At 34.5% G+C, this 23309-nt stretch overlaps 2 protein-coding genes across 3 annotated transcripts; both read right to left on the bottom strand.

Annotated features, from left to right (window-relative positions):
• Window positions 1–5932: 5932 nt before the first annotated feature.
• Window positions 5933–9128, bottom strand: LOC7472759 (uncharacterized). 2 transcript variants are annotated; one of them, XM_006368699.3, is made up of 2 exons: window positions 8710–9128; window positions 5933–7542 (listed from the first exon to the last, which is right to left on the bottom strand). In XM_006368699.3, the coding sequence occupies exons 1-2, from the start codon at window positions 8821–8823 to the stop codon at window positions 6298–6300; spliced, it is 1359 nt and encodes a 452-aa protein (XP_006368761.2). In that variant the 5' UTR covers window positions 8824–9128; the 3' UTR covers window positions 5933–6297. The 2 variants fall into 2 exon arrangements, with proteins under 2 accessions (XP_006368761.2, XP_002298027.3); XM_002297991.4 differs by having other exon boundaries at window positions 5933–7545; window positions 8710–9126.
• Window positions 9129–14647: 5519 nt separating this feature from the next.
• Window positions 14648–23061, bottom strand: LOC7472758 (puromycin-sensitive aminopeptidase). Its single transcript, XM_052447420.1, is given in 35 exon segments — window positions 14648–14941; window positions 15074–15145; window positions 15255–15371; window positions 15473–15583; window positions 15771–15946; window positions 16057–16084; window positions 16086–16139; window positions 16235–16381; window positions 16509–16647; window positions 16738–16886; window positions 17252–17338; window positions 17340–17436; window positions 17527–17607; window positions 17686–17795; window positions 17895–17951; window positions 18041–18135; window positions 18296–18356; window positions 18468–18515; window positions 18696–18776; window positions 18872–18935; window positions 19158–19183; window positions 19288–19374; window positions 19485–19512; window positions 19650–19711; window positions 19818–20030; window positions 20133–20245; window positions 20323–20398; window positions 20488–20601; window positions 20964–21040; window positions 21167–21242; window positions 21344–21460; window positions 21462–21485; window positions 21698–21742; window positions 21868–21948; window positions 22362–23061. Coding segments are annotated over 35 exon segments (3072 nt in total). The 5' UTR covers window positions 22440–23061; the 3' UTR covers window positions 14648–14860.
• Between the last annotated feature and the right edge of the window lie 248 nt (window positions 23062–23309).

Raw genomic sequence — 23309 nt, 5'->3', positions numbered from 1 at the left:
TTTTTTTGGGTGGTTTTTTGGATTTTTTAGGTCATGGATAGGTTTATCACGGTTTCTATGATGTTTTATAAGTGCTTTGAGTAAAAAACTTGTTGAAAAACTGGTTTTTTGGTAAAAACAACTTAAATCCTGATTTCCTGGCTACCATAGCGGTTGGAATCTGAACAAATCAGACGACACGTTGTTTTATTTTTTTAAAAAAAAAGATTTGGGGCAGAGTTGTTCACCCCAGTTTCAAAGAAAAAAATTAAGGGCTCAATCGCGCGGCCTTAACAAAATGGGTTAGGTGGGCTGACTTGACTTGCCAAGTCCAGCGGCATCTCACCTTTGCTTTTTTTTTTTAATTTTTAAAAATTAATGGTTTTTTTATGGTTTTTTCTCTATTTTTTAATTTATATTTAAATTAGAACCCCTTATCTCTTTTATTTTATTTGGAGAGTTTCTTTTAAATGACAATTAATTTTTTTTAGTTATGCATTTAAATTTGAAGAGTTTTTCTGATTTATTTATATTTTTTTTTATCTTTTGTATAGATAAAATTTATTTTTGAAAAAACAATTATTTTCAGATAATATTTATATCAAGTGCATCCTTGCATAATGTTTTTTTATTATTTTATTCGGTCAATTTAATCTGTTTCTCTATTTATATTATTATTTAATTAAATAAAAAAATATTTTAATAAAAAAATCAGCAAACACAATCGGGTAAATGTCCTGTTTTTCAAGATTAAATATGTTAATCTCCATCTATCTCTTAATTTTTCAAGTTTTATTTTCAAGTATTATTAATAATAATTTATTTATTTATTAACACACATAAGTTTTTAATTTATTTAATTACATATATGTATAAAAAATCTATTTAAACTTAAATTTTTTAAATAAAAAAAAATATATTAAAAAAATTACATACACAATTTTTATATAGCAAATAAAAATATCTAAAGTGTGACAGAGCACGAGTCACATAAGCAGCGTGATGCAAGAAAACTAACTCGACAATGGTTTTAACGTTAAAAAAAAATTAAATTATTCTCTCAAGATGTATAATTTTGGCTCATGATCATCGTGTGACACAGGAGGAATGCTTTACATGTGATTTTTAAACTTATTGCACATGTTTTGCACATGTTCATATATATATATATATAGTAAAATTCCAGGTGGTGCTGGTATATTGACCATTTGAATTTGACCAGAACCCACATGCTTGTCATTCCTCCTGTAGTTTGTGCTGTTAAAAAAAGTAAGAGAATCATGTTCTAAGCCCCTTCTTTATTATTTCATATTAATAAATTTTGTGATTCTTTTTAAGAGAAAATCTCATGATACCTTTCAATACATGCATATATTAAACTATCCAAATTGGAGAAATTCACTCTCTCTTTTGTAGTCTAATTGCTTGTTATTTGTTGTTTAACATTGTTATAATTTTTGTGATTGTGATTAAAAATAATAGGTTTAAGAAAAATACTTTAAAATTTTTGCTTTAAAAAAATATATTTGATTAAAACTGCTCTAAGATAGATTTATGTAAAAAACAAGTCTTCATAAATAAAAATTAAGTTATTTTAGCTTTTAAAAAATTAAAATTTGAAATGCAATTATGTATAGAATTTTATGAGAAAAACAAAAATTATTTAGCTAACCAAACAATTTTTTTTTCAGAGTTAGGTAAATAATAAAAACTATCACATAATCAAACCAACCGTAGATTATCCACATTGTTTCCAAGTTGTTTCATTAAGGCCATGTTTGTTTCCCGGAATTCCCTTTCCGGAAAACCACTTTTCAAATTTTCCTGTGTTTGTTTGCCATTAGAAAAATTGATCAACGGAAAACACTTTCCGGTCAACGGAAACACTTTTTGGTCAACGGAAAACATTTTCCAGTCAAAGAAAAATTTGGTTTAGTTTCCAGGAAAGTGTTTTTCCTTTTGGCTGTGTTTGTTTTCCGGAAAGTGGTTTCCGGGAAACCACTTTCCAAACTTTCCTGTGTTTGTTTGCCATTAGAAAAGTTGGTCAACGGAAAATATTTTCCAGTCAAAGGAAAATTTGGCTTGGTTTTCAGGAAAGTGTTTTCCTGAAAAATTTGAGCGGAAAACACTTTTCGGAAGTTGTGAAAAATTTAGAAATGTTATTATTTGCTGATTATATCAAATTTGATCCTCAAACTTTTGATTGCTATATATAATTTGTTTTGTATATTTATTTTTCAATTCCATCTCTTAAAAATTAATTTTTATATTAATTTTTGTCCTTATTTTTATAATTGCTATTTGCTTTTTCCTTATCATTTTTTTATTGAAATTTTTTATCTATCAAATTTGGTCCTCATTCTTTTGATTGTTACTTATTTTATTTGAAATAATTTATGAAATGTCAATTATTATTATTTTAATTTATTCTCCTTTCATTTTTTTTTTAATTTTTTAGATTTGATCTCTATTATTTTGATTATTATTTATTTTATTTGAGATAATTTATGAAATTATATTTTTTTTCAATTTCATTCTCATTCAACCTTTTAATTTGTAAGATTTGTTCCTCATTATTTTAATAAACTTGAGAAAAATAAAACATTAATAAGTTATTTTCCAGCTCATTTTACATGACATAACTAAACACTGGAAAATGTTTTCCAACTTATTTTTCATTACACTACCAAACATTGGAAAATACTTTTCCGGAATTCACTTTTTCCGGAATTCACTTTCCAAAAAGAAACTACTTTCCAGCAAATAAACGGGGCCTCGTCTAAGCGCTTCCACCAAATACAAGCATTCATTTCACTTGTGCAAAATATTAGTTGATGTAATCGGAAATCGAATAGTTTACCCCAACATCTCAAATCTGTTTTTTTTTTTTTTTTTTTTTTTTTTTTATTCATTGCATTGGTGCAAACGTTAAAATAAAATAGCAATGAACATGAGCATGAGCATGATCGTACATGCTTCTCAAGAGTATACAAACACGAAATTAATATTTTAGTTTATCAATCGAAGCAAATCATCATACAATCCTTTTTACTTGATTTAAGCCAAGATAATTTGAGATTTGAGAGAGTTTTGCTGATGTTTAAGAAAATTACATCTTCCTCAATCGTTAATTTTCAATTCTGACACCATACCGTGAAAAAAAATTATGAATCTTTCATTTAGATGGCATAATCAATTGAAATAAACAAATATAACTTGATTTCAATATATAGAAAATAGACCCAAAGATGTTACCAAATTAAAAAGAATAAATTATAAATTAGTCTCTTTAATGGTTGTCTGTCCAAAAGGTGGGTAGATTTTGCAAATCCTCTCTCTCTCTCTCTCTCTCTCTCTCTCTCTCTCTGTCTCTGTGTGTGTGTTTGCTGCAATGAGATGTGGAATTTAAAGCATAGAAACACTTGAAAGAAAGATAAGTTCTTGACGTTTGCAATAGATATAATAATCAAGAACACCCACCAGTCAAGTAAATCTAATTATCCTCTTATAAACTACTAGGAGAGTACATCGTGGCAGTCTGGCAGCTATAGAGGTTAGGGACACTAAACCTGCTGGTGGTGATTTCTGGAACAGGAGGAGGTTCTGATTGAAGGAAAGATGCAGCCTGCGGGGGAGGAAGGAGAGTGTCAGCCACTGCTTGGGTTGGGTTTTCTGCTTGGGTTGGGTTTTCAGCAGCAGGAACGAGCAACATTCCCAGAAGGATTCCAACACGTGTTAACAAATATCTTTTAAAAAAAAATTACGAATTTCAATCGCAACAAATTTAAAAAATGAAACCAGAAATAAAAATTAATTACATAAAAAATATATATATAATTAAAAAAATAAAAGTCAAAATAAAGATAAAAAATAAATAAGAGGGCAACAAAATTTTTTTTATTGGAGTGTTAAATCAAAAAGAAAATTGACTTTAACAAAAAGAAGATAAAATCAAAAGAATAAGAATCGAGTTGAAAAAGTAATATACTATAAACTTTGATTGAATGATAAAATTGAAAATCAATAAAACTTTAACAAAAAAGCCAAAGAAAAAAATTAGAAATCCAAAAAACAAGATTCGAATTGGAAAAAATACTATATAACAAACTACAATTGAATGACTAAATGGAGAAAGAACAAAACTTTTATAAAAAGTCCAAGAAAAAAACTAGAAATAAAAAAAATAAGAACCGATAATAAAATACCAAAAACAAAGAAGATTAACATGTGCTTTGTAGGGGAGGAGAGTGAAAACAAGGGGGGAAACAGTCATTGGCGACAAACCACCCATCATCTGTTGACACACGCAACACTAGAAGAAATAGGAAGCGACAATCCTTCAAACAACACAATAGAAGTTGACATTTGACGACCGATTACCACCGCATGCACTCAAAGAGTTGTAGCGGCGTCTACTCGTTGGCGCGCGCATGTCACGCTACAACAACTTTTCCCTTTTCTTTTAAATATTTTCACATAAATGCCCTCTATACTACTAGAAAACAACAAAAAATCCTAAACATAAAGACAAAATGTCCAAGAAAACTTCAAAATTATTTGACTCAAGAGCATTTAAGTTGTTTTATTATTCATTAAAAAAATAACCACGAAGTCCCTAGACAAAAACTCTTTTTTTGTTTTTTCTCTAAAAGGTTATTTTAGTGATTCCACTATTAAAAAAAAAAACAAAAATACCCTTGTAACCCTAATATTTTTTTAAAGACACGTGTTCTTGTGAGAAGAACATGCTACCTCCATTACTAGCTTTCATTTTGCGTTGAGAGGGACAAAATGAGAAAAATATATTAATTTCCTCATGTATTTTAAAGTTTCTACTCATCAATAGATTCTAATTGATCAAAAGAATTTTAAAGTGTAACACTCAAATAATAAAATATAAAAATAAATATATTGACACTCAATTAAAAATTATTTCTTAAAAAGTTTAAACATTATTCAAATAGTAGAATTAAAAAAATAGACATGTAAATTGATAAAGAATTTAAACGACTAAAGGAACGTGACTTTACAATGGCAAACAAATGATAGGCCTTTTAGGAGTCAAGAGAACACCAGCTGTCAGGGCCTTAGAGGGTTCACCAGTAACTGGGCCTTTCTTGGATAGGCTATAATTTGCGAAACCATAGCGACATCTGTTAGCAGCGCGCAGAGTAAAATATTTATTTATTTATTTTGATTTTTAGGATTCAACAGAAGGCCCCGGGGACTGGGGCTGCATAATGATGGGTCCCCCCAGAAATCCAAATCTCACCTTTTGAAAAATCAAGTTTTAACGGTTGAACATAGAGAAAAAGGAGGAAACTGAGATATAAAAGTCCTCAAGTAATTAATGATTCGAGCGTGTAGTTATTGTTGTTTCGTAAAATATTTTAAAATAATATTTTTATATTTTTAAAAAATTATTTTTAATATTAGGGTATTAAAATAATTTAAAAACACTAAAAAATATTAATTTAAACAAATTAAAAAAATTAATTTTTTTTAAATACTTTTAAAATATAAAAATAAACAGGAAATAATATTAACTTGTCGGGATGAATGATGAGATGAGAGATTTAGGGTGTCGTCGTTTTTGTTTCTACTTTTGTGTTTGTTGTGGGTACAACTCTCCACCGAAAAAAATGCAAAAATAAAAATAGTAAATTCATGATTCTATTAATGTGTTTTTTGTGGTGGACTAATTACTAAAAACAAAAATTGCAGCAAAAATAAATATACACTTAATGGACTGAACTGGAACATGCAGAAATGGGTTTGTTGAGAAATTCTTGACTTGCAATATTCATGCTCAGGTTCTGATGTGCTCTAGCCAGGTAAATCTAATTTTCCTCTAATAAACTGGGGAGGAATCCTTAATCTTTTCTTTGATTGATGCTGCTTCGTACCAGATATCGAAATCTCCAAACAGGGGCATTGATGAAAAAAGAAAAAGTAAAGGACAAAAACCTTCCATCTTGGCATTATTAAACTATCTATTCATCATCTATATTACAAATGGGGATTATAAGAACTCGATAGATACTGTTAGTTCATCTTTCTGCCTAAGGAAGAGAGATATGTGATACACTATGCAAGCGAGAGCTAGGCCAAAAAAAAAAAAAAAAACTCAAAACTATCATCTGTCCCTGTTTTCAGGTCTCGAAGGACTCAAAAACAGCCTTCATTTAAGGGTCAGTCTACCTTCCTTCCCGCAGCAGATGAAAAATTCACTGCAATTGGCTTCAGTAAGTGGTGGTGCTCGGTTTCTAGCAGCAAAAATCCTAGATGGCTCCAAGAAGAGGTCTATTTAGACACTAGCTAGCTAACACCTGACTGCACCATAGGGAAGAACGACCAGTTCTTGGTGGTCTCACCCTCCTTCCCTATAACACTTCCATTGGCCCACCAGTTTGAACTACTAGGCTTGCGTGAATCTCCTTCATCAGCATTGTCAAAGTTAAATTCTTTAACAGAGCCAAGAGTGATGGACTGTTGCTTTCGATGCTGTGGTGCCGCCTCTCCATCTGTTGAAGCCATCTCTGGCGAGTCATTAGATGTTACACCAACACGACACTCAAAGCTTTGTATCGATTCACCAGAGTTCTTTTCTTCTTTAGCTTGCGTGCCATTTTCCACATATTCTGGCACAGTTTTAATAGAAAATGCTGGCTTCTCTTCCACACATCTCGAGGCATCTTCAGCAGTTAACTCAAAAGACACTCTATGATTAACAACTTGACCATTCTTGTGTCCATTGCCTGAACGAGGGCGTGACGGAACATCAGAAAACTGACGATGCAGGAGAAAGTTGGGCGATCCGCGCCTCACAGATTCTGGAGTCAAAGCCCCTGAACCTTGATACGATCCCCATTCACATGTGGAGAGCTTATCAAGGTTCAAGAGCTTTGGCGGTTCGCCTATTCGAAACTCAGGAAAGTGAGCACCACCAACAGCAAACTCGCCATCAGGGAAAGGAGATGATGTGCCTGAACCTGAAATGCCAGAGCTAGGTGAAATGAGCTGGCCGACCGGGCTTCCAGGATGAAACTGATATGACTGAAAATCAAATGGGAATCTCAGACCCGTATCACCATTTCGGAGGCTAGGGTCAAGGAATTGAGCAAAAGGAACCTCAGGCGAGGAAGGTGTAGTCAAGTGGACAGACTCAGGAGGAGGAGTGAAAGGAGCAGTTGATGGTTCAGTGGTAAAAGTTGAGAACACAGGTGGTGAGACTAACTGGGTTTCATGGGCATAAGGACCAATGGCAAAAATAGAGGCAGGTCCACTGGGAGAGTACATGCTGGCAGAAATAGAGGTGAGGGACACTAAACCTGCTGGTGATTGAGTAACAGAAGGAGGTTCTGATTGAAAGAAAGAGGCAGGGGAGGAGGGAGGTGCAGCGAAGGGAAGTGTGACTACCGGTGCTTGGGTTGGATTTTCAGAAGCAGGAGCACCATTTCCAGGAGCTGATGGTTCAGGAAAAAGGACAGCATGACCAATTTGTTTTTTGTGTTTCTGATATCCAAAACACAAATATATACTCCAGCAGCTCCCCCATCTTCTCTTCTGTCCACACAAACTAGTATTAGAACATTAAATCACACCAAACATCCGCTCCAGCAAAGGAGGATTATTTCTTTTTCTCATGATAAAAGATTGGAATAAACTCTCATGCACGACCCATGAAGGAAACCAATAAAGTGAATTCCAATATAGCAGTTGTTTTAACACACACTGAGCAGCTACATGGATTAACGAATCAAAACAAGACCTTATATTTACTTTTGACAGATTCACAAACAATAAATCATCGCAGAGAAAAAATAGCGTCTATATCCTATTCAGTCCGTTGTCGCTACTACTGCAATAAGCAGAGCCCATTACGCCTACACTTACAAATCTTATTGACTACTACCCATCAAAAGAAAGAAAGAGAGAGTTCATAAATAATGGTATAGATACAATAATAAAACACAGCCAGCATCCGGAAACAATAATCAAGAATTCCTCTTTCAAGTAGCAGCATAGGCATAAAAGAAAATGAGACAAACTCAATCATGTTACCAAGTGCAAGACTCGGATAAAACCAAAACTAATGATCAACATCTAGCTTGATTCAAATCTCATTTGTCGAGCGTCACAATAACTTTATCAACAGCCCCCCTCTTATTTCGAGCATGAAACCACAAATCCTTTCAGCTGCACGAAATCTCAACTCTTAATCTATAATTTATCCCAAGTCCATGAGACATTATAAGAGGTGAAAAGAAGATTTTAACCAACAATGAGCTCATAATTTCTTCTCACTTACTCCTCTAAATCATATATGTGCCAGATTTTAACAAAAAATGAACCTTTCTCTTTGGAAATAATAAAAAAGTTATTGCTTAACAAAACTAAAATCTAAAGCAACATGCTTTATCGAAACAAAAGTCAACCTTTGTGAAAAAAGAATTATACATCAAAAAACACAAAAAGAGGAGGTTTATTGTTCGTACTTTTAAGACCATTTCACTGGTTTTGATAGCAATATTAAAGCACTTTAAGACCATTTCACTGATTTCGATAGCAAAATCTGCTTTAATTTTGCTTGGAAAAACTTCAGTATCATGTGAATCATCACTTGATCTTAGTTAAAACTCATAATATCGCTAAATTTCACGCATAAGATTATTCATGACAGCACGATCAAACAAAGCAATGAAAATTAAAAACAAAATTAATAACTACCTGAACCGTAGCTTGAGGCACACGATTCTCAGCAGATGCGATCGCAGTAGCAGCAGCGTTTATGGTCTCTAAAGTATTGTTTGCAGCTCTCGACTCTCCATTGAAGCCTCTCATCTCTGCTTCTTTTATTCTCTCTCTATCTTCTGTTTTCCCCGAAAATGTTTGCGTTTTCTCGAGAAAACTGAATCGAAAGAAAGAAAATTCAACTGGAGAAAACGCCAAAGACTCCGATGAAATGAAATGAATTTTTTTTTTTTAAAAAAAAACAAATATCTCAAATCACCATTTGTATTCTTTTTTTTTTTTTTTTTGGTTAAGGAATTTTCTCACACCGAGAAATCTCTCTCCCCGTTATTCTGTAAGGTGAGAGAGAGAGAGAGAGAGTCTGTGTGAAGTATTTTTGTGATTTGAGTAACGCTTTTGAGGTCAAACACGGCAAAGACTTAATTAATTTTTCTTTCCCACTCTGTAATTATCGACGACGACTCGGACTTCATGCTTTTTTAATTTTTTTGTAGTATTTTTGTATCGCCTCAATTATTATCTGTCATTTACCTTTTTATCCTTGTGATCCACTTCAATTTTCTTCCATGCTTCCTCTTCCGACATTTGATATTACGGTGAAACATGATCTTCGTTCTTGATCGTAATCCTCTATGGTTTCAAACTAGATACGGTGGAAATATATGGAAAATGGACCTCGTAAAAATATTTAAGAGGTGTCTGGGGAGGGTGTGGTAAGAGTTACTTTTTAAATATTTTTTATTTAAAAATACTTTTATTTTTTTAAAAATAATTTTTAAGATCAGTAAAATATTAATTAAATTTCAACGAAAATCATATTCAAAATCAATGCCAAATACACACCGAGAGAGCCTTGAAAATAAATGATACAATTAACTGTAATTAATCATCTAAAGATTCGTTGTTCACGCTAGGTAAAATGATCTGGGTGGGAAGAAAAGGAATGATTGTAATTGTTAGTGAGAAGTGGGGGTAGGTTGGTCAAATGAGAGGGAAAGACACTATTTTATGATTGACCAGAATAGTAAGTAAAAAAATAAATAAATAAAGTGTAAAAGCAATTTTGTGATTGATTTAATAATAATCTCTCAGTTGGGTAGCTTTTAATTATGGTCTTATTACCAAGAAAGAAAGAAAGGATTTGTTTTAAATAAATAATTGACAAAGTGAGTGCACGTGTGGCCATCAACTTCTAGATAGCTTTCGTGCGCACATATCCCATCTCAACGGTCCCATCTTCCAAAATTCTTCCCCTTTACCCCGCTTCTCTCTCTCTCTCTCTCTCTCTCTCTAAACTATTAGCTTGCGCGGCTGCTCTCTCTCTCTCTCTCCCCCCCTCTCTCTCTCTCTCCCACACCTCACAATGTTTTTCTTCTGATTATCTTTTCAATTAGTACAGCCAGGATATCATATACACGGCAACGTCTGGAATATCGGTGTAATAATAATGCTTGTTGGATTATTATATTTGAGCTTAAAAAAATGATATTCGAATTAAAATTAATTAACTTAACACTAAAATCAATAGTTTTTTCTTCCAGCGCATCACCTTGAAAAATACTATTTATTATATAAGTATTTTTGTTCATGACCTTTGTTTTTTTTATTATTATTATTATTCAACATTTAATGCATTATAAATTGAGCTTCATGATTTTTTGTTGTTTGTTTTTTATTTAATTATTCTAATTTCATGATTTGTGTTACGAGTTTAGCAGATTAACCCAATTGACTTGGGTTTTTTCATTTTAATTAGTGTTTTTTTTAATTTCATCATTTAACGTTAGATTTATTAGAAATTGAGCTTCATGATTTGTTTCGGTTTAATTTCTATTATATTATCTTGGTTTCATGACCATGATCGCAAGCTTTGCAGGTTAATCTTAGTTGACTCAAGATATTTTTCGTCTATTTTTTTATTGGTTTCAATTTCATTATTCAAAAATAGATTGATTAGAAATTGTGCTTCATAATTTGTTTCAATTTGCTTTATATAAAGTTATCTCATGATCCGAGTTGTGGTTTTGGCAGGGTAATTTGGGTTATCACGGGTCGATTTCTTGGTTTGTTTTCTATGAGGTTATCCCGATCTCATAACTCGGATCATGGGTTTAACGGTTAACCCGGGTTGACTCGGGTCATTTTTTGTGTCCTTTTTAATTCATTTTTTTTCAACTTCATTCTTTAATATTGGATTGATTGTGGAATTAGACTTCATAATTTGTTTCGATTTACTTTTTAAAGGGTTTTCCTAGTCTCACGACTTAGGTTGTGAATTGGATATATTCAATCAAGCTAGCTTATGTTATTTATTTGTTTTTATTTATTTATATTTTTTTCAATCTCATCATTCAATATTTGATTGATTGAGAATTTAACTTTATAATTTATTTTAATTTGTTTTATATTGGGTTATCATGATCTAAGTTATGAATTTAACAAGTTGACCTAAATCCTTCTAATATGTTCCTGTTTTGATATTTCTTTAAAAAAAATGGTTGTCTTAAGTGCTTTTAGTCAGACTATTATTTTACTCGCCATTTAGGTTACCTTTAAACATGTTAGGTTAAACGTGTCACATCGAATTAATTCTCACATAATCTATTTTTTTTCTACTAGAAAACTTGTTAGCCATACTTGAACATTGTTTCATATTGAAAAGAATCTTGATCTAGCCTACATCGTAGCGTAAGCTAACAATCTAGTTAACCAAAAATAAAATAAAAGGCTTTTTATTGTATCTCTCCTCATATAATATTATTCATTAAAACAATATATTCGGAATGTCTTTAGAACTGTTAAGATGACTAAGTCATACTGAATCAATTCCCACACGATTAAAAAAAAGTTCTACTAAAAAAACATTAGCAAATTCGAGATAACTTCCGTAAGTTAACAAAATTTGATCCAACCAGAATAGCTCGTGATATTTATCTAGTAAAATTTAATAGTGTTAAAAGCGTTGGCATTTATAGGTAAAACTCCTAAATACTCATCGTGCATGGAAAGAGCTTTTTGAATCATCAACATTTTACTTGGAAGAATGAAGGTGATAGAATTAGGCCGGAGAGTTGCACATGAGATTTAATTAATTTTAACCACCTACCTAACACACACCTAATCACATTCACTACAGTTGGTCAATATCCATCCACCAAACTCCTTTATTCTAATGTGAAAAGTCGATGCCCTAAAAAAGCCTCCCTCTCCCTCTCCCTCGATCTCCCTCTCGCTCTCTCCCCAAGCGTATGAAGTGAAGGGGCCAAGCTCCCCACCCCCTGTAGTGTTTTGATAAGTGATATTATATAATTAGGCCCGTACAATCTAATCCTTCTACCCAAGGTTCTTTCAATTAGACTCCTCTAAGAAGTTTTCTAATTACACATGTGGCCCTATTTCTCTTATTTTATTTTATTGTTACCCTTTCAAGTTTTATATTGCCCCCCAATCATTTTGCCATAGCCCCGCCACCAATCAAGGATGGAAAAATTAAAAGGACCATTAGACTAAAAACAAAAAAAACGACTAGAACAATACAAGCATATTGGCCTAGTAATTAATGACTGACCTTGGATAGTCCAAAAAACTAACGACTCTAATACGAATACCTGGTATACTAGATTTCGCACTGTAGGGCAATGAGTAGTTATTTTGTTGCTTGTTATTTGTAATTGTTCTACCCTTTTACGGGCAAAAGTCTTCTACTTAGGTAAGAAAAGCCTAATCATCTAAAGCTTTTAGTTTCAGGGTCCACAAAAATATGCAGCACTCACGTGGATATTTCACACGTTAAAGCCCTAGATTCTTAGGGTTTTGTATGCGAGGAAAGTCATTGCCCCCTACATGATCTTTATGCAAGTGGTGAAAGATTGATTCCCTTCAAGGAAGGAAAGCAAGATGATTGGTGCATCTAAAAGGTGACACAACAAGCCTCTAGTAGCTAGGCTTTTCTTTGTAACCCATCTTGGTATGTGCTTAATCAAGTTAAAAGGTCATGTGATCATAGTTTAGAACAGTTTGATCCAAGAAAATTAGGGCATGCCGTGATACTTTGCTGCACCATACATAATCTTCGAGGCAATGATGATCAATGCCCTTTCGATCTGGTGGTTCATTTACGATTTTATCAAACCAGAGATTGTCGTTTTCCCATTATTGCATCCATATGTCAACCCATAGGGTCAAAACAAGGTAAAATCATCACTTGTTCTTGTAGTGTCCCACCCTCTCTTTTTAACCTTTTTGCTCCTTTCCTTCGCTGTTTCCTTAGATGATGCAAAAAGAAAAGGGGGTGGGTTAAAGAGCTTATTTTTATATATGATGTTCATGCATTTATGGACGTTGAGAATTACGCCGTGTTCTTCCCCTCCAGATTCTGGGTAAAACGGGCTTGATATATATATATATTGAAACTGTTTGACCAAAGAGAAAAAGGATCAGTCGTTTACTTTTACCCTACTTGTCCCCCCAAAACTCATCTAATTTCGAGAGATATACATTGCATGTCTACGTAGATACAGAAGATGATTAATTAAGGGGTTAAAGGTTCCAATGATTAGATCATCATAATTCCGTAATCATGACGTGAGAAGATATCATTTAGCCATAGAAATAAAATAAAAAAGTAACAACTAATAATAATGCAAATACATATACTTTCACTGTTGAGATTTGATTGAGCTAGAATCAGGTTTACTGAAGTCAGAATATATATACAAATATATATATATATTCCCTCTATGAGCCAATTTCCTCTATGGTTTCCATTAGTGATTCAACAAAGAGTTGGAATGGGGGACTAAGGTTATCAAAAATTTCCTCGTCTTGCCCATCTACTTTCCAACAACCAGCACGGTTACAGAAGGGATAACTACGAACCCCTGTGGCCTTCGAAGAATTTCTGAAGTGGTCACAACTCACCGAAGAGAGGTCTGTGAGCCATTTTCCTATTATAGGTGGAGCAAACAGCGAGATCTAATTCCGGCTCAAGACGCTATCAATTTTGCCAGGAAACTTGTTAGGTTTTCAGCCCTTACGTGGCGGGTTAAACAGTTGATACATGTCAAAGGGCCCACATCTTGCATGTGCCTCAAGAATAAAGCAGGGGCTCTCAATAAGATCCATGGTAAATTAAATTGTGTAAATATTAACCATAGTGATGAAGTGCATTGACCTATAATCTGTAGTTCATCTTCAACAACGGTCAAGATTAATGGCGCGGTGGAACGTCATGGCATATGAATATGACAAGAAGATCTAGTAACCTTATTTTGACCAAAAAGATTTTCCCATTTCACCATAAGAAGAAAAAAATCATCAAATCATGGATTCCACTTATCCAATAAATTACATGAGAAATGAGAAATCTCGAGGAATATCGATTAAGTTATTCTAAAATAATTTCTTACACGTCAAGACTAAATCCCTCTAAGATTGAATTTTAACAAGAACATTAATGCTTTCACATGAAAATAAGTTTTCTAGTATTCGCACAGGGATAGAACTGTTATAAACAACGTTGAGAGTTGAACCCTAGGTCCTCATATCCTTGAGCAAATCCCTCTTGCCTCTTGAGCGGTTCATTTATGCATGCTTATTATTGTAGGCAAATAGAAGACGAGTAAAAGGTTAAGCATGTATTAGCCGATAAGCTTGGCCACATGATGCCTTTCCTTTCACAAGTCTTCCTCCTCGGATTAGATACGTGTTTATGAATGAAGATGCTAGTAAATCTGATCAGGCAAGGGGATTAGGTCCAGGTTTAGATTCGTTATTATTGGACACGTGGTAGATGAAGCAAGTGTCTCGGAGGTTGGTACTCGAAATATTCCATGCTAATATCTCGACTAATCCCTAGCTAGATATATGCTAGTGCTACAGACAGTAGAGTAACATTCTAGTTCACCCAACCAAGAAGAAAAAAGCATCATCAGGGTATTATTTTCCGAAATATTCCATGTAAAGATGTATTGAAAGTTACAGAATCCTGTCTCTTCCATGGAAGAGACATAATGAGGACAGCATGCTTATCATGGTGAACTTGCAAATGTGCCAAACACACTTATTGTCCCACATCACCGTCGCAAGCACTGATGACAAACAACTGCAACCTGCAAAGTTTAGGCATTTAAGCAGCTAAACTTTTTGAGGCGATCTCAAATACGTTCTCTGACAGTCCATTGGCAGACACGATCATCTCCAGCTGTGCCTGTATTAAACCGTGCCAATTTGGATACAAATTAACATGCCAGCCAACAACAAATCTCAAAGGTAAATCTGATGTATGCAACATCAATGCTTTTGGATGGTTATTCCACAGAAAATGGCATCAGCTACTTACCTTGGCAAGGTTTTGCCGGGTTTCATCATAGCGTTTCCATCTTGAGAAGGCTGATACCATGCGGGATGCCACCTGGAATCCATGGAGGTTATTGAACAAGCAACTACAGATGATCAATCCCATGTGCATAGTGATAACGACAATTTACTTCCTACTCCGTGGATGTAATATAGAAACAAACCTGAGGATTAATTTTGTCCAGTTGCACCACAATCTCCCCCAAGAACTTGTAGCCTGACCCGTCCTTTGCATGGAAATTCACGAGTGAGCTGCAGAATCCTCCAATGAGTGAGTATACCTGCATATCACACAAAGGGTTCAATTTCAATCAAAACTTCGAAATTGACACATGAAGGTGCGCACACAAACAAACATAAACAGTTATTGATGATTGCATACCTTGTTTGGATTGCGCAGATCAAATGCTGGATGATTCAAGAGGCTCCGAACATTCTCAACATTACCAGGAACATCAGACATGGCTTGAAGGGCAAACCATTTATTCACAACCTAACAGAAAGAGAGAACATATTATCCAACAAGAGATAACAAAATTACTTCAATGCTCTGTTCCTTGAAATGGCTTCCAATGATATAATAGCCTCATGGAAGTCATTGTTTTCCAAATATACTTGTCCTTGGTGAAACAGGGCACGACAAAACAAGTAAAATGAATTGCTCTCAGCAAAAGACTCACCAAAAATTCATCCTGCCACTTGGTGTAGAAGTCAGCAAGTACTTCATCACAAGTTTTCCCAGGATTTTGGGCTATGGCTGCCAAAGCTGCAAATTGATCGGTCATATTTGTGGCAGTTTTGTACTCATGCAATGCAAGCTCAGTTAACTCCTGGTCTTCAAGTGATGCAAGATATGCTGCAGATGGTGGAAAAGACAGGTGTAACTACTTAAATTAGTTACTATAATCTAGAAACTTTAAATACCATGATGCCAAGAAACACAAGACCAAGAGAAGAAACACAGACCAAGGGCAATATTCTTTAGAGCACGCCTAGGCCATGTTAGGATGGTTAAACATATACTCTTCTGAGCTCCTATTGTTTTCGACCTGTGAAGTATGACAAATTCATTCACCCAAAGTGATTAATCAAGAAGTGGAGACATTAAGTACAAATAAAGTAAACCCAGGGTGACTGGCCATACTGTGCGTAAAAACTCTGCTTTCAGTTCAGATGCAAGCTGCTTCCTGATGAAAGATCGAACAGCATGAACAGCATCAGGATCTGCAACTTCCATCATGTCCATTATTTCTCCTTCACCTGGTAGTGTTATTGCCTTTGCAATAAATTCCTGGATAACAAAAAGATTAAGCCTCATTAGTGCATTACATCTTCTATCTACTCTGGTGCAAGAATCTTCTACCTCCTCCCTCCCCACAAACAAGAGGAGGAAGATGAGGAAAAAACACTGGCCATACCTTATCCAAGTTCGAGTCACTAAGAATGCTTCTTAGCCCTTGCACAAACTTTGGGTTCAGAACCAATGGTTTCCCTTGTTGGAAATCAGCGACTAAACTGAGCATCAGTTTTCTAGCCAAGACTTGCCCAGCCTCCCATCTGAAACAAAAAAATAAAGAGTATAAAATACCTTTCCATCAGTCACTTTAAAGTAAGAAAAATGGCACAAATGCTTAGAGATAGACAAACCGGTTGAATTCGTCTGAATCATGAGCAAGGAGGAAAAACAGATCACTGTCAGAGAGATCAGATTCAAGACGGATTGGAGCGCTGAAACCCCGCAATAGAGAAGGTACTGGCCGCTCAAGTATATCAGAGAAAACAAATTCCTCCTCTTTCTGTGCAGCATCAGCAGTAAATTCACTTCTTATTAATAAAAGTGATGCATGATATAAATTCCTTTCTTTTTAATCTCAATAAATAAAAATCACAATAAAAGCATCATATAACTACTAACTAACATCCAACCACAACTACTAACATCTTTATAGTAGATCCAGGAACACCACTAATTCATATGAATAACTAGTAACACATATCCAACCAAGAAAAATCTGAAAAGACCATTTTGATGCTTAACCAAAAATCTGGCAAAACAATCAAAAATAGGACATTGGAAATCAACTGCAGTTAACAAGATATCCAAGGAGAAACTAAAACATGCAAAGATAAAGCAAGCATGGGTTCACCGGTGTGCTCTCACCTTGGTTACTCTAAGAATTGTACTATAGGCTGGTTGACTGTCACTTGCAATAGACTTCAATGCTCCATCATGATACACAGACGAGAGTGGACATGTCCTTGCCACTTGTGTCGAGCAGCCCTAACACCACAGGAATGAACATGGGTTCTTTAACTGGTTGCCCTGGCGTTGGTGGTACTTCTTGACTGTGGAATATCCAGATTCCGAGTTGTCAGTCATACCACAAGACTAATAAAGGAAGATTATGCCTCTCGCAAGGAAGTTAGCATGTATACCTGAACTTTAAGGTGAAAGTATGAGCTTCAGCATCATAAGATGAAGTAACTTTCACCAGAGGTGTACCAGCTTGGGAGTACCTGTAATTTTATTACATTCCAAGGTAAGCATAAAAAAACAGAGGGTAATTCAAAGAAAATAAAAGACAGGTCCTATACCATTGTAAGAAATTAGCGAAATCTGCATCATTTGCATCTCGCATGGCAGCAAAAAAATCTTCACATGTCACAGCTTGACCATCATGTCTTTTAAAATAAAGATCCATGCCCTGAAATGCGAAAAAACAATTGTGGTTAAATTTTCCAGGATGCACACTTTTATGGTATAGCTGATTATCACACAAGAATCAGCTTGGATCATTTTCTACCTTTCTGAAACCTTGACTCCCTAATAAGGTTTTGTACATCCTGACAACTTCCGCTCCCTGATACACAAAAATAAGAATTTGATGCATCAACAGTGCTCCTTATCCACACATGCACACATATACACAAGATGAGAATGCTTTCGTACCTTTTCATACACCTGCAACGAAGAAAAACAAGAAAGAAAACCCACCAGAAGAATTAGGTAACTGGCCTCGTGAAAGGAGGAAAACTGAACAAAATTAAAAGATGCAACCACAAATTTCCAAACCATACCGTCACTGCAAATTTTTGGCGGTGAAAAGTCCCGTATCAGAATGAACCCAACGTCATTGCAAAAGACAGCCAAATATCAAAAAAGTTAAAAGACCAAATTCCAAACCACTTGAAAGCAAAGTGTTTCATGAAGCTTTGACTGAATAAGTCATACAGAGCAGAAACTAACCTGTGTAGAAGTTGTCCATCTGTGGATAAAGAGGCAGCGACATTGAATACAGTACACATCTAAAAATTAAGTTTAAAGCAAGCAGATAGTTTAACAGAAAAGTTCTTTGATAAATAAGTAGATTTCATACCTTGATATATGAATGTGGTCGCACTGGATGAGCCATAGGACCGGCATCCTGAATGATTACAAAATAGCTTTGTTAGTGCTTGCATATAGTATGTTGTATCAGAATCCATGTGAAATTATAGAGAAAGCATACTCATGTATCAACTTATAATTGTGAAAGTAATTTAAACACCTGAAGATTAATACTTAAGACATCACTTCAAAATTGTGAAAAAGGACAAGAAAGAACCTGTGGGAACTGAGAAATTCGAAGCTTTGAAACATCAGAGATCCTCTTCACAGTGCGGCTTCCCATATCAGATGAAAACTCCTAGCAATGATGAAAGATTTTCAAGAATAAATAAAGAAGGTACTAATGTGACTATGAAATTGCCACTCGTTATATAGGAAAGAAAAGAGTTCTACCTGATCACGAAATACAGTTAGACCTTCCTTTAAACTGAGCTGGAACCAGTCACGACAAGTCACCCTGCATTTATTCAGATATCACTTAATTAAAGTTTCAATACATACAGTAATTCACAATAAAACAAAAGCAATAAAAAATACATTCATCTCCATGACCACTAGAACAACAAATCCACTACAAACATACTGCAACAACACAGATCTTATTTCTCTGCATATAAAAATAGAATGCAATAACACTGGCATAAAGACAGGATAAAAAATGGGAGGACTTTAAGCCAACCTGTTGCCTGTCCAGTTGTGGAAATACTGCAGATAGAAACAAGACAAAATTCAAGTCAAAACAATACATTCCTCGGAATCATACAAAAGGTTTTGAAAAAATATGCTCCTTCTGTTATATCATAACAAACCTCATGGCCAATAACCCTAAGAATAGCAGCATAATCTGCATCTGAAGCAGTTTCTGGGGATGCCAAAACAAGCTTGGAATTGAAAATCTGCCAAAAGGAAATCCATATAGATAAGATCAATTAATTTTTGGTGTTAATAAGAAGATAAAATAAACAAATATAAATGATGATGAACTCGAGAATGTTAGATGACATACATTCAAACTTTTGTTCTCCATGGCTCCCCTGACAATCAATCAGAAACAAGGTAGTGTGAGTGCTTAAGTACATGAAACTAACAGTATTTGTCACCATTATACAGATCAAACAAGATAAAGGGCTATTATATGAGCACGTTTTACTAAACAAAGAATGTAACTTACATGTTAAAATCAGGGACAGCAACAATGTTAAAGAGATCTAGGTCATATTCAAGACCAAAAACCTGTTTGCAGAGTTACATGATAAAATGGTAAGACTCTTAACACTAAAACCCAAAAGTTAGGTTTGATGATATTTTTAAATAATGGGTTAGATAGGAAGATACTAACATCCTCATCCCATTTCATTGCTGCTTTAAGTGAATACATGGCATGTGCTGTCTTGGGTACATCTTGTGCAGGGGTCCAAATTCTTAGTGACACATTTCGACCAGAACGGGTAACAAACATGTCATCTCTGCTCTCCAGCTGTCCAGCAACCAATGCAAACAAATAGCAAGGTTTCTTGAAGGGATCCTCCCATAGAACATAATGCTTACCACCCTGCAACAGAACCAGAGAAGCAGACATTCGATGGTGATTAATTTTTTATTTTTTATTTTTTGGTGGATGGGGGAGGCTATTCTACATAACAGGTAAATTCACCTCAAGGTCTCCTTGTTCCAAGAGATTTCCATTAGATAGCAATACTGGGTACAAAGATTTATCAGCTTCAATCCGGACAGTGTATTTTGCCATTATATCAGGGCTGATCCTGTTAACATATTAAAATAAAATATTTTAAAGTTGTATTTAGCAGAATGAATCAATAGAATTAAATGGTTCTATGAATTAACCTGATAATATGTAATTTTGCGGAAACCCTCTGCTTCACATTGAGTGCAGAAATTCCCAGATGACTTGTAAAGTCCCTAAAGAGAAAAAAGGATAGTGCAACTTCAAATCTAGCAAACAGTCACAAGAAGCATCTGTGAAAAGGACGAGAGAAAATATGTTGTACCTCCAATGATGTGTTCTTCTGGGGATATATCTCAGTAACAATTTCCAACGTAAATTTACCAGAAGGTGGTGATAGGATTGTTAAATGGCGTGATTCCAAATGATAATCTCCATTCTGGAAAAAAGAAAAGCGCAAAAATAAAGTTGTGTTAAATCATCACCAAATTATCTTAAACCCTCCCCGCCCCAAAAAAAGAAAGAAGAGAGAAAGAAGAGGAAAAAAAAACAGAGAGAGAGATGAGGAAAGAAAAGGAATAAAGTGCCAAACATCACAAAATGGCAACTGTTCTAACTGGGTGTCAGCATCCTTGGACTAATAAAATGCAAAAAAAGGAAAAGGTATAACATTATCAAAACCTCCTATAGGAAAGAGTGTAGACAAATATCAGGATCGAAAAGGCAAAAAAGCTTTCCAATATAGTTAAGTGGAAAAATCCACAAGCTAAGCCAACATCTGGAAGAGTGAAATATACATACCTTCAGTTCCTCACCATTGACTTTAACTGAAAGCAGCTTCAGGTCTGCTCCATCCAAAACTAGCGGAGAAGAAGAACCTATTCAACAATAGTGTTCGATTAGCCAGTGCTATGGTATGAACTGCCATTGTAAGAACAACATTTGCAAATTTCCGACAGATGTCTGATCAAATTCTACGAGCAAAGAATGGCCTTAATAGTTACCTTCAACTCTGGGTAAAACAGTTATTTTCGAACTAACAATTGTTTTCTCATCACCCAGCAAAAATGTCAAATCCACCTAAGATAAGGATACAAGTACATGAGGATAAGTGAAAGCCAAAGAAAGAAAATCAGAGTCCTAGATGTCTATATTCCAAACTTGACTAAGTTTTTGCATACCGAATCAAAGTAGTAGTCAGGCAACTTGTAATCCTTGAGAAAGATTTCTTTTGGTGCGTCCATTTTGGATTCTTCAACTTGCTTGGGTAATGGTTCTGTGGCGACTGCACAAATTAGTCCTCCTTCTGTCTTGCTTATCTCTCTGAAAATATGTCAAGGAATGCACAATAAGGTCAAATACATGCATGAAACACCAAACAAAACAAATCAATCACGGAAAAAATACACAATTTTCCATGACACTTTATCGGGTGCATGAGTGAATGTGTGTGCAGCGTGTGTGGATATGGTGTGCGCATGCTCTGGCAAGATGTATTTAGACAGACATGATGAAACCAAGGAATTATAACTTACATATAATGCTGGGTACGAAAACCGGTTCTTCCTTCGAAAGGCAACCTAGATAACAATTTTGTCAGGACAATTGGCAGAACTTGGAATACAACGATGACTTGAAGCCAAAATAATCAAAGAAAAACTTGCGTTCAGATTTTCAAGGTCACACGTGGAAAAATTATGCAAACCTCTGAACTGAGGAATCCTCTGTATTTCGAGATATTTCTCACTGAACTCTGAAAGCAACTAGGTCTACCGGTAGCTCGAAGCTGCAGGACATAAATGAATGGATTAAAAGATACATAAACAAACAACAAAAAATCTACTACATGATCACCAACAATGTTCAAAACAAGAATAAATGAGTAAAAGAGAAAGTAACCACCCAAGAAGCTAAATCTCAAAATCATATAGAACAATGAACTTAAAACAACAAAGGTAACACCTTACTGGTGGAAACAAATTCTTTTAAGGATGTAGCACCGTTAATAAAGCTAGTGCAAATTATAGCAACAGAAATCAATAGCCTTCATGCTCCTTCTGGGTGCCAATAATTCATTGCAACACAACATAAGAGAGTCCCAACAACCAATCAAAGCTATTCATTAAATAATTAACACCAACAAATAAAAAACATGTATGCGTATAAAAATCAACGAGAAAATAGGATGAGAGTAATCACAGGAGCAGAGGAGATCAAACCCAAGAGACTGGTCTTTGCAAGACAGGAACTTTTGCATGGAAGAATCAATCTAGCCATTTAAAAACTGACAAGAAAAATCCCTATATAAACTACTATAATGAATCTATTAGTTAATGATCAAATCTATTAAAACCCATTAAAAGAGTCAAAGATTGACGAAGTAATAACTACCCAGATGGCCAAAACCCACTAAAAGGAACCTAAAACCCTTGAACCAAAAACAGAAGCGCTCGCACACACTGGCAGGGTTCTTATAGATAAAAGGATAATTCAAAATATGGACAGAAAAACTTCAAAAGTAAATATAATAACTAATAAAAATAATAAGCATATAAAATGGAAACTAATGTGAGAAAAGGGGGAGATAGATTTACCTAGATGTTTTTTTGATGATCTGATTAAAAGAAAACAGAGGATTTGTTATGTTTTTTTTAAAAACAAAACCTAAATAGAACAAAAATGAAATGACAGACAGCTTAAGCTTTAAGTAGAGTGAACTAGGAATGACAACTAATTTTTTTATCTAGATTCTTCTAAATTATAGATTTTTTAGTGAATAGAATACTAAACGATAAATCCTTCTAACTAATACACCCTTCATTTCAAAAAGACAACTTCATCATTCAACGCCTAGCGTGTCACAACCTGCCTCCAACTCCACAGATTTGTAAGGAAATAGTAAAAGATTTTCAATTACATTTAAAAGTCTAATAATCTAATAATTATGCTTTTGCTTTGTTCTGTCCCGTCCAATAGGGAGTTAGTTCGGTTAAGACAGTCTGTAAGAGCCTGTCATCGTTAGAAACATGGGCTCTCTCTGGTCCAGTAAACCTGTTCTCTTGAATGAAAAATCTTGTGGAATACACACACACACACACACACACTAGGCCCGAAACAAGAGATGGGCTACTGTGTTAATACTTAAAT

This window comes from Populus trichocarpa, chromosome 1, assembly GCF_000002775.5.
Source record: "Populus trichocarpa isolate Nisqually-1 chromosome 1, P.trichocarpa_v4.1, whole genome shotgun sequence".
Classification (NCBI taxonomy): domain Eukaryota; kingdom Viridiplantae; phylum Streptophyta; class Magnoliopsida; order Malpighiales; family Salicaceae; genus Populus; species Populus trichocarpa.
This window is presented reverse-complemented; position numbering and strand designations above follow the sequence as displayed.